The 11,185-nt window shown below is 36.7% G+C and overlaps 1 protein-coding gene and 1 long non-coding RNA gene across 2 annotated transcripts in view; both read right to left on the bottom strand.

Annotated features, from left to right (window-relative positions):
* Positions 1-3,377: 3,377 nt before the first annotated feature.
* Positions 3,378-5,763, bottom strand: LOC139538982 (uncharacterized). The gene is made up of 2 exons (XR_011667841.1): positions 5,643-5,763; positions 3,378-5,495 (listed from the first exon to the last, which is right to left on the bottom strand). It is a non-coding gene; the product is annotated as an uncharacterized lncRNA (long non-coding RNA).
* A 3,153-nt stretch (positions 5,764-8,916) lies between these two features.
* LOC139538263 (trace amine-associated receptor 13c-like) overlaps positions 8,917-11,185 on the bottom strand; it is a 56,010-nt gene continuing 53,741 nt past the window's right edge. Inside the window, exon 4 of the mRNA XM_071340111.1 lies at positions 8,917-9,866. Coding sequence (XP_071196212.1) covers positions 9,031-9,866 — 836 coding nt within the window. The 3' untranslated portion in view covers positions 8,917-9,030. The remainder of the gene's footprint in view (positions 9,867-11,185) is intronic.

The following is an 11,185-nucleotide window of genomic DNA, read 5'->3' as shown; positions in this document are numbered from 1 at the left end:
TAATAACATGTATTGTGCAGTAACGTGTGGTATTGTGTAATAATAACATGTATTGTGCAATAACTTGTAGTATTGTGTAATAATAACATGTATTGTGCAGTAACGTGTGGTATTGTGTAATAATAACATGTATTGTGCAGTAACGTGTGGTATTGTGTAATAATAACATGTATTGTGCAGTAACGTGTGGTATTGTGTAATAATAACATGTATTGTGCAGTAACGTGTGGTATTGTAACCTGTTAGGGCTGCAAGCCCGAGGCCGGTACACTTATGACAACATCCAGCTCAAGTGCAGGGCGCGAAATTCAAAATCTATTTTTTTTTTATATTTAACTTTCACACATTAACAAGTCCAATACAGCATTTGAAAGATAAACATCTTGTGAATCCAGCCAACATGTCCGATTTTTAAAATGTTTTACAGCGAAAACACCACGTATATTTATGTTAGCTCACCACCAAATACAAAAGAGGACAGACATTTTTCACAGCACAGGTAGCATGCAGGTAGCATGCACAAAGCCAACCTAACTAACCTAGAACCAACCTAACTAACCTAGAAACAACTTCCTCAGATGACAGTCCTATAACATGTTACACAATAAGTCTATGTTTTGTTCAAAAAATTTGCATATTTGAGCTATAAATCAGTTTTACATTACTGCTACCATCATAGCTACAGTCAGAAATAGCACGGGAGTAGCCAGAGTAAATACAGACACCAACGTCAACTACGTAATTACACATCATAAAACATTTCAGAAAAATATATGGTGGATAGCAAATGAAAGACAAAGATCTTGTGAATACAGCCAATATTTCCGATTTTTAAAATGTTTTACAGCGAAAACACCACGTATATTTATGTTAGCTCACCACCAAATACAAAAGACAGACAGACATTTTTCACAGCACAGGTAGCATGCAGGTAGCATGCAGGTAGCCAACCTAACTAACCTAGAACCAACCTAACTAACCTAGAAACAACTCCCTCAGATGACAGTCCTATAACATGTTACACAATAAATCTATGTTTTGTTCGAAAAATGTGCATATTTGAGCTATAAATCAGTTTTACATTACTGCTACCATCATAGCTACAGTCAGAAATAGCACGGGAGTAGCCAGAGTAAATACAGACACCAACGTCAACTACCTAATTACTCATCATAAAACATTTCAGAAAAATATATGGTGGATAGCAAATGAAAGACAAAGATCTTGTGAATACAGCCAATATTTCAGATTTTTTAAGTGTTTTACAGCGAAAACACAATATATCGTTATATTAGCTTACTACAATAGCTAACACACAACAGCATTGATTCAAGGCAAACGGTAGCGATAGCACAGTTCGACAGATATATGAAATAGCATCCCAAATTGGGTCCTTATCTTTGTTGATCTTCCATCAGAATGTTGTACAAGGGGTCCTTTGTTCAGAACCGTCTTTGTTTGGATCCAGAACGAACTATTTCCCTCTTGAATTAGCAAGCACACTGGCCGTGCGGCGCTAACCTCTCCTTCTTGAACAAATTCTTCCAACGCATCACGTCTAAAGTCCCGAATATATTTCAATAATATAATTAAACTATATTGAAAAAACATACTTTAGGATGATATTGTGACATGTATCAAATAAAATCGAAGCCGGAGATCATATTCACCTATAACGATGGTTTTCCAGGAGGCGATTCCAGGTCCAACTTCGCGCCTTCGGAAAAAAAATTATGGCGGACCTCTCACTCCAAGAGGATGTATTCAATCTCTGAACAAGATAATCAACTCATTTCTGCTCTCACTTCCGCTTGACACCCAGGGGAAGGTGTATGACGTGTTTCTACAGTCCTAAGTGACATGCCCTTTTATAGACAAGCTCTTGAAGAGAGACCTTGCTTTTGGAAATCTCACTTCCGGATAGGAAATGGGCTGTAAAAGGAGTTCTGTTTCACTTAGAGAAATAATTCAAACGGTTTTAGAAACTAGAGAGTGTTTTCTATCCAATAGTAATAATAATATGCATATGGTACGAGCAAGAATTGAGTACGAGGCCGTTTGAAATGGCCACCTCTTTCCAGGTTACTCAATGCTGCCCCTTCAGCCATAACAGGATAATAATAACATGTATTGTGCAGTAACATGTAGTATTGTATAATAATAACATGTATTGTGCAGTAACGTGTAGTATTGTGTAATAATAACATGTATTGTGCAGTAATGTGTAGTATTGTGTAATAATAACATGTATTGTGCAGTAACGTGTAGTATAGTGTAATAATAACATGTATTGTGCAGTAACGTGTGGTATTGTGTAATAACAACATGTATTGTGCAGTAACGTGTAGTATAGTGTAATAATAACATGTATTTTGCAGTAATGTGTAGTATTGTATAATAATAACATGTATTGTGCAGTAACGTGTAGTATTGTGTAATAATAACATGTATTGTGCAGTAACGTGTGGTATTGTGTAATAATAACATGTATTGTGCAGTAACGTGTGGTATTGTATAATAATAACATGTATTGTGCAGTAACATGTAGTATTGTGTAATAATAACATGTATTGTACAGTAACGTGTAGTATTGTATAATAATAACATGTATTGTGCAGTAACGTGTGGTATTGTGTAATAATAACATGTATTGTGCAGTAACGTGTGGTATTGTATAATAATAACATGTATTGTGCAGTAACGTGTGGTATTGTATAATAATAACATGTATTGTGCAGTAACGGGTGGTATTGTGTAATAATAACATGTATTGTGCAGTAACGTGTGGTACTGTGTAATAATAACATGTATTGTGCAGTAACGTGTGGTACTGTGTAATAATAACATGTATTGTGCAGTAACGTGTAGTATTGTGTAATAATAACATGTATTGTGCAGTAACGTGTGGTACTGTGTAATAATAACATGTATTGTGCAGTAACGTGTAGTATTGTGTAATAATAACGTGTATGATTCATATAAAGGTTCAGTAAAAAAACATTAGTGTTATAGTTTAATATTGTACAGGGAACTTTTTCATAATTGTAATATGTATGCATTTCTTTACTAAAGATTTAGAAGAAAATAAAAATACTTTCAAATAAAATCTCTCTCTCTACACACAAAAGACATTGGTTCGTTGGGATGTGTGTGTTTGTGTGTGTCTGAGGCCAGGCTGCATGGTTGGTGTCAGGTTACAAGCTATGGGTGTTACAAGCAGAGAGAGAGAGAGAGAGAGACCCTGATCAAGGAGCAAAAGCCTTCTTTTCTAAGAAAATAATAATAAACAGTCTCCTACAAAAAATAACTATACATTTAAACATTTATTGGGTATTAAAGTGTAGTATTGTTTAATAATAATATGTTCGGCACAAAAAAAAACGTTAGTGGTATAGTTTAATATTGCTTAGTACATTTTAATAATAGTAATATGTATGCATTTCTGTACTAAAGATTTAGAGGAAAATAATACGATTTTCAAAGAAAATGTAATGTACCTTTAATTAAATCTCTGTCTGTCTCTCCTATCTGTATCTCTGTGTCTCTCTCTCTATACACAAGAGAAATTGGTCAGCTGGGGTGTGTTTATGTGTTTGAGGCCAGGCTGCGTGGATGGTGTCAGGTTACAATAGGACCCTGAAAAGGATCTAATGCCTTATTTTCTAAGAAAATAGTGATAAACTGTCATTCCTACAAAAATAATGGTACATATAAACATTTATTGGGTTTTAAAGTGTAATATTGTTTAATGATAATATGTAAGGTTTAGTAAAAAAAACATTAGTGGTATAGTTTAATATTGCATAGTAAACTTTTATTAACCTCTCTAGGGTAGGGGGCAGTATTGGGAAGCTTGGATGAAGAAGGTGCCCAATGTAAACTGCCTGTTACTCAGGCCCAGAAGCTAGGATATGCATATAATTGGTAGTATTGGACAGAAAACACTCCAGTCTCCAAAACTGTTAAAATAATGTCTGTGAGTATAACAGAACTGATATGGCAGGTGAAAACCTGAGAAAAATCCATACAGGAAGTGAGATTTTTTTTGATGTGGCTGGTTTTTCATTGAATGCCTATACAGTATCTATTGGGTTAGGGCCCAGATTGCAGTTCCTATGGCTTCCACTAGATGTCAACAGTCTTTAGACATGCTTTCAGGCTTTTATTTTGAAAAACGAGCTGGTTTATGTGCACTCCCGTGAGCGCGCCATTCATTGTTTTTCCTTTCATTTGAAGACGCTATTGTCCGTTTGAAATATTATTGATTATTTAGACAAAAGACAAACTGAGAATTGGTTATAAACATCGTTTGACATGTTTCGACGAACTTTACCGGTACTTTTTACTTTTAAGATGAATTCGTCTGCCTATTGTGACCGCCTTTGAGCCAGTGGATTACTGAACAAAATGCGCCAACAAAACAGAGGTTTTGGATATAAAAAGGGACTTTATCGAACAAATCGAACATTTATTGTGTAACATGGAGTCTTGTGTGTGCAACCATATGAAGATCATCAAAGGTAAGTGAATAATTTTATCGCTATTTCTGACCTTCGTGACTCCTCTACTCCGCTGGTAAATGTTTGTATGCTTTTGTAAGCGTGGCGCTGTCCTCAGATAATCGCATGGTATGCTTTCGCCGTAAAGCCTTTTTGAAATCTGACACTGTGGCTGGATTAACAAGAAGTTATAGGTAAAATACATTTTCTCCTTTTAAATTTTCTTCTAAATCTTTAGTACAGAAACGCTAGCGTCCCACCTGGCCAACATCCGGTGACATTGCAGAGCGCCAAATTCAAAATACAGAAATACTCTTAATTAACATTCATAAAACATACAAGTGTTATACATCGGCTTAAAGATTAACAAGATATTTTAATGTTAATATAAAGTGGATGGCCATATAAAACATATCTTCATGAGAGAGCCATGAACAGTACCTAGTAATGCCTTACAATGTTATATAGCTCAGATTTGTTGCTTATCTATGCTTCGTATGCACTTTTTGCACTAGTTTGCACTGCTATAGTAAATAGGATGACAAATAGTACATCGTAGATTTCAGTTTCAATTTTTAAATGCTATGAACAACCTATTCATGAAAAATAGTGATTGAGTTTTTCTGTTGATAATCTACATATACTCAAAATCAATAAGATTTATAACATTTCAGCTGCCTTAATACTGTAATCATGTTTTATATAGTTAGTGGTCAGAGAAAATCCAACTGATTTTCTGGTGCACTCCTCTCATTCATTGATGTCTCTATCCACCTGTGAATGTATTATTGAATAATCAATTAGTACCATATCTCTTGATAAAATGGCCATAGTGCCCTATAAGCTCATTACAAAGCTCACGGTGAAAGAAGGCAACATTACCTCTTCAACGCTGATTCTCAACACAGGGGCCCCAAATGGTCTAACCACACAGACACCGAAGGCACAACAGTGACTCTTCAACCTCAGGATACTTTAGAAATTAGGCCTGTCCCCCTCAGCCACCAACTCCACTGCCGCGGACCGCAAGAAGCTTCAGAGGGTGATACGTGCAGCCAAACGCACCATTGGGTGAACGTTGTCTGCCCTACAAGAACCCTACAACACCAAATCCGCAGGGAGGCCAAGAAGACCATCAGGGACCTCAGCCACCTATGCCCTGTTCTCCCTGCTTCAAACACTCAGACGCAACACAGGAGCATCATGGCAAAAACTGGAAGACTGTCCGATAGTTTCTACCCTTAGAATATCAGGCTGCTGAATAGCCACCAGCTATTCAGCTACCTGCTCCCCCCCCCCTGCTACTCCCCCAACCCCCACCGCTACCCCCCAACTGCCTTTTACTCCGCCCCCACCCCAACCACATTCATCACTGTTGCAGTTGTTAATATGTTTATTCTATTTTTTTGTTCTTTTTATTTACCTTGGTCCCCACACCCGTTCAATGGTCATGCTGCTCCCCCTATGGTCATTCCCCCCCACAACATTAGCAGTTTTTACTTTGCCTCCACCCCAATGGACAAGTATTTATAATGCTATTTCAAAAAATATATAATGTTATTACCATTTTCAATATTTTATTTCACTTAGTCCTGCATGTTCAAGGTCGGAGCCTGAGATTTTCACTGTACCCTGCAATCACTCCTATACATATGGCTATTAAACACAGAATCAAAATGAAAGTCCCCTAAATTGGGGAATTAACATTTAAGAAGATAATATGAGATAATTTCAGTATCACATATTAAAGTGATAATTATCTTGTATTAATGTGATAATTATGTTGTATTAACTCGATAATTATCTCATCAAAGTTACAGGAATTCCTGACAAATGTTTCAGATATATAATTTTGTCTAGTACACATAAAATAAGAACTTCAATTGACAGCACAATTAGTGACAGTTTGAAAATGACTAGGGGGTCTTTAGGAAGGCTACTTTCCTTATACACTAGCCTACTCCACAGTAACCACATGGGTTGCCACTGTCTGCTCTGGGCTCATTTTAATCACACTCTAACCTTTGATATTTGCCTCTCTGTAGGCCACAAAACAACATGTTTCATTGCACATGACGAGGCTTTATTAATCAGAGTTATTAACTTCACAATAGGCCAGATTCAAGTAACTTCCATGACAGCTTTGTGTTGCTGAAACTTGAAGCATCAACCACGGCACAATCAATCGGGATGTGAACTATACATAGAGCTGAAAATTAGGCTAATTTGAATAATCCCTCCACAGGGCTACCTGGCCAACTTCCACCACGGAGAGTGCCCATTGACGCTGAGCGAGAGACTGAACGGCACCGACCACACCATCCTGCAGACCATTTTTATGCTGGAGCCTCAGGACTGTTAGGGTTAACTCGAAGGGTGTGGGTGGTAGGTGGAGTAAATATAAGGAAAGTTTGATTTGACATGTTTTGTGCATATTGTTTTTCATCACCAATATATTCAGGGAGTCTCCTGTAATGAAGTCTGGTATTATTCAGACAGATGGTCTCTTCTCAGTTTGGCACAGACACACTTTTCACCTTACACAGAAAGTTCAGATAGAAATTGACTTTATAGAACAGACATAATTCTCTTTCATATAGAATGAGTCTAGTTATCCCTCTCAGTCACATATTGTGAATTATACTGTCATCCTATGGCCACTTCACATACAGTAAACAATCTCTGCCCACTGTGCACAGACGTCAATGTAATGTCTACTCCATGTTGATTCAAAAGAAAACGTTGATTCAACAAATATGTGCCCAGTGGGTGTAAAACTCTGCAGTAAAACTGTTTTTAAACTTGGCTCTTTACTCCAGCATTTTGGATTTGAGATCAATTGTTGCATATGAGGTGACATCATAGAATGTCACCTTTTATTTGAGGGTATTTTCATACATATCTGTTTTACCGTTTAGAAATGAAAACACCTTATGTATCTAGTCCCCCCATTTGAAGAAGTCATAGGTATTTGGACAACCTCACTTGTATTGTATTAAAGGTAGTAACCCTTTAAAAGTAATGTTCAGTTAAATTATGTATTTAGATATTGGTTCCATTACCCTGTAAACAGTCTATGAACTGCTCTAATGAGTGACTGCAATCCACACTTTGGTATTTGAAAGTCACTGCCAACAAACACGAATGTCAGCATTTTCAGACAAAACATGTTACTACTTCAGCACACTACCACAACAATGTGACTGTTTTGGAATAAAATGTTCAATAAATTTCCTTTAACATCCTCTGTGTTGTGTGCTTATTGTTTAACCATTGATATGTTCTAGGTCATTTTGAGACCTTAAGGAGCATCAGGTCCTGCTGGAGTGTCTACCAATAGCATGTCCATCTTTTTGTGAGAAATTACACTTGTCTCTGTTCAAACATTTAAATTATTAAGAAAGTATGAATAGTCCTCACTTTAGATTAGGGACTGCAAAACTACTTTACTAATAATCAGTAAATGGTTTATAAAGATATTTATTAAATATCTGATGAATTATCTTATAAATCATTATTACAGACTATAAAAAGTTGTTTATAAATGTGTGAATAACTAGCTTACTAAAACAATGTGGGAGTAATGATAAACAAATTATGAATAAACTGTTTACTTAACCATTATGAATTATTTAGTGTGTTACCCAATCTCTATATTCATTCAGAGTAAACAGTATCTGAGAGAGCTGCTCTGGTGTGACCCCTGACCTGGCAGCAGTGATGTAGTGAGAGTAGTGGTACTGTTCATACCCAGTATGCTGAGGTTGAAGTGTCTGCTGTGGTCTCCTGCTCTGTTGTGTTGAATAATTAAAGCATATAGTAGTTATTTATAAATGTGAGAATACAAAGCTGATTAACATTTAACAAATGTGGGTGTACTCATAAATGGTGACCAAACTGTAAATGCCTTACAAATGGCTTATTACTGAACATTATAAAGTGTTACACATATTTGCATATTCTTGCATTTTACCCTCAACTACTTACATATACCATTGAGATAGACTTGTCCATTATCCGATATCATGCATATTGTACATTAAAATTTTACTGCACTTGTTGAAGGCATTGTGTCCCAATTCAGCCACTAGAGGGTGATGTTAAACAACATAGACATCCTCAAAATGTACTTTTAGAATACTTCCATACTATTTATCATTAAATAACATGGAACAACCACAGACTTTGGTATTTGGAAAATACAACCCAAAATAACTACAATGTATTTTATAAAACAAGCTTATTCCTTCTTATGCCTTCTCCTAGTCATTCCAATCCAGACAAATCATTGGGTATCAACACCACACGTATGATGACAACACTGAGATAAGTAATGTCGGTGTATTGTTACATGAAAGAAGCAATTACAACAATTGTATTACAAAACTATATCAAACATGTTTGTCAAACGTAGGAATAAAAACATATGAACTATATTTATGCCTTAAGTTAAGTTAGGCCGACATTGTAAATAAGAATTCGTTCTTAACTGACTTGCCTAGTTAAATAAAGGATAAAAAAATAAAAACAATTAAAAGTTCAGAGTTAAAATACGTTTAGCTGTCACTTTGAACCACGGATAAAAGAAAGCATAAATTATTGGATTAATTAAGGAATTGGCAAGTGGCAGAAAGCCGATGATCATAACTGAAAATAAACTGTCAATTAAAAAATACAAAAAGAAAGAAAATAAAAATGGAATCCAACAAATTAAATAGTTGAAAACAACAATAGCTAGAGTTTTTGCTGCTTTTCTCTCAGACTTATTTGCCTGTACAGTTTTAACACCAGACACACTGGCAGCCTCTTTTGAAAATACCTTTCTGGCCTGTGATCTGGCCACCACAAAGATTTTCATATAAAGTGTTATAATGATAGAGCACGGGACAACCATTGTAAATACAAGGTCAATTATATTACCCCAGGTTATTCCTTCAACAATAAAACATTCATTCAAACACCTACTTGGTACCTGTACATTTACAAAGTTTTTTATAATAGCAGCACGGTATATGATACAACAACACCAGGTAATGGATATACAACACATGATTCTTGTTATTGTTGTTTTAGAGTGGTACAATAAGGGATCACACACAGCAACATAGCGGTCAATAGATATCAAGACCAAATTACCCAGAGATAAAGAAGTACATAAGAAAGTAATGTAGATCTGAAACACACAGAAATATTTCCCAAAACCCCAGCATGATTCCATTAATGCTACAGTCGTTACTGGTATCACAATCAGTCCCACCAGGAGATCTGACACAGCCAGAGAGAGGATGAGCAGGTTGGTTGGAGTGTGGAGCTGCTTGAAGTGAGAGATGGAGATGATCACCAGTACGTTCAAAAATACTGTAACTGCTGAAATCAATGAGAAGAAGATGTACAGTGTTATGTAGATAGATGTCGATAGCAAAACCTTTCTGCAAGAAGAGTTTCTGTCTTGAAAACAGTACTGAACATCTTCATGTTTCTCCATTTGTAGTAAAAGGTCAAAATGCTGAGGTCCTGCTCCTGCTTGGTCCTGTGTGTGATCCTGTCAGGTCAGCCTTCTGACAAACTCTGAGAAAAACCTCTCTATTTATCACTGAGTTACTGACAGACACCCCTCCCAGGAGTCTCCACACGCACACACACACACACACGCACGTGAGCACACAAATGAACAAAATGTTGGATAAACAAATCATTAATGAAAGCATGATGTAATGTATAACAGGATTGGATGTTGCTGTGCCCATCTAGCCTGTCCTTCAGTCTTACTGGTAGTTAGAGATTAGATAAAAAGTACATTTTCATAACTGAGCATTTTAATGGGGATATTAAAATATGGGTGATGTTTTGGTCACTCAAAGGCTATTTTACATGGGAAATAGGATAACTGTGCAGACTAACTGGTTTGGGTGATGTCAGTGCTCAGTTTGGAACATAATCCAGAACCTCAGGAGACATAATGGCACGCCACATGTCAGCTAGTCAGTGTGTTGGAAAGTTGACAGTAGGGAAGTTGATGAAATGGCATGTTTATGCTGACCTACAAAGGCAAAACCCAGTAACTATGAATTTGATCTGATGTAATAGCCAGGTATATTATCTGATAAATGTGGTATTTTGTTTCCTGACACAAGAACAAGCCAGTTGATCAGAATATATCATGGAGTATCAGAAATTGGTGTCTGTCTAGACAGAAAAAGACTTTGAAGTGAGATTTTGCAGTAAAATAAATTACATAGTTACTGCGTTTTGCCTTTGTAGGGCAGTATGGGATATGTGTAACCGGTGTGAAATGGCTAGCTAGTTAGCGGGGTGCGCGCTAATAACGTCTCAATCGGTGACGTCACTCGCTCTGTTGTTCCCCTTGCTCTGCACGGGCCACGGCTTTTGTGGAGCGATGGGTAACGATGCTTCGTGGGAGGCAGTTGTTGATGTGTGCAGAGGGTCCCTGGTTCGAGCCCAGGTAGGGGCGAGGAGAGGGACAGAAGCTAAACTGTTACATATGCACTATAGCACATGCAGTCAAAATGAAGTGGCATTCCATATGAACATTCCATAGACTTAAAAAAAATTATGAACCAAACTTCTTCAAGTTGATGGACACTTTGTCTCAGTTAAATCATTGGAACAAATACTATTTGTCAGACATCAGAACAACCCCACTGTATTCTGACCCAATCACCCCT

The sequence above is a fragment of the Salvelinus alpinus genome, chromosome 14, assembly GCF_045679555.1.
Source record: "Salvelinus alpinus chromosome 14, SLU_Salpinus.1, whole genome shotgun sequence".
In the NCBI taxonomy this organism is placed as follows: Eukaryota; Metazoa; Chordata; class Actinopteri; order Salmoniformes; family Salmonidae; genus Salvelinus; species Salvelinus alpinus.
Note: the sequence above shows the minus strand (reverse complement) of the source record. Positions and strands in the feature narration are given on the sequence as shown.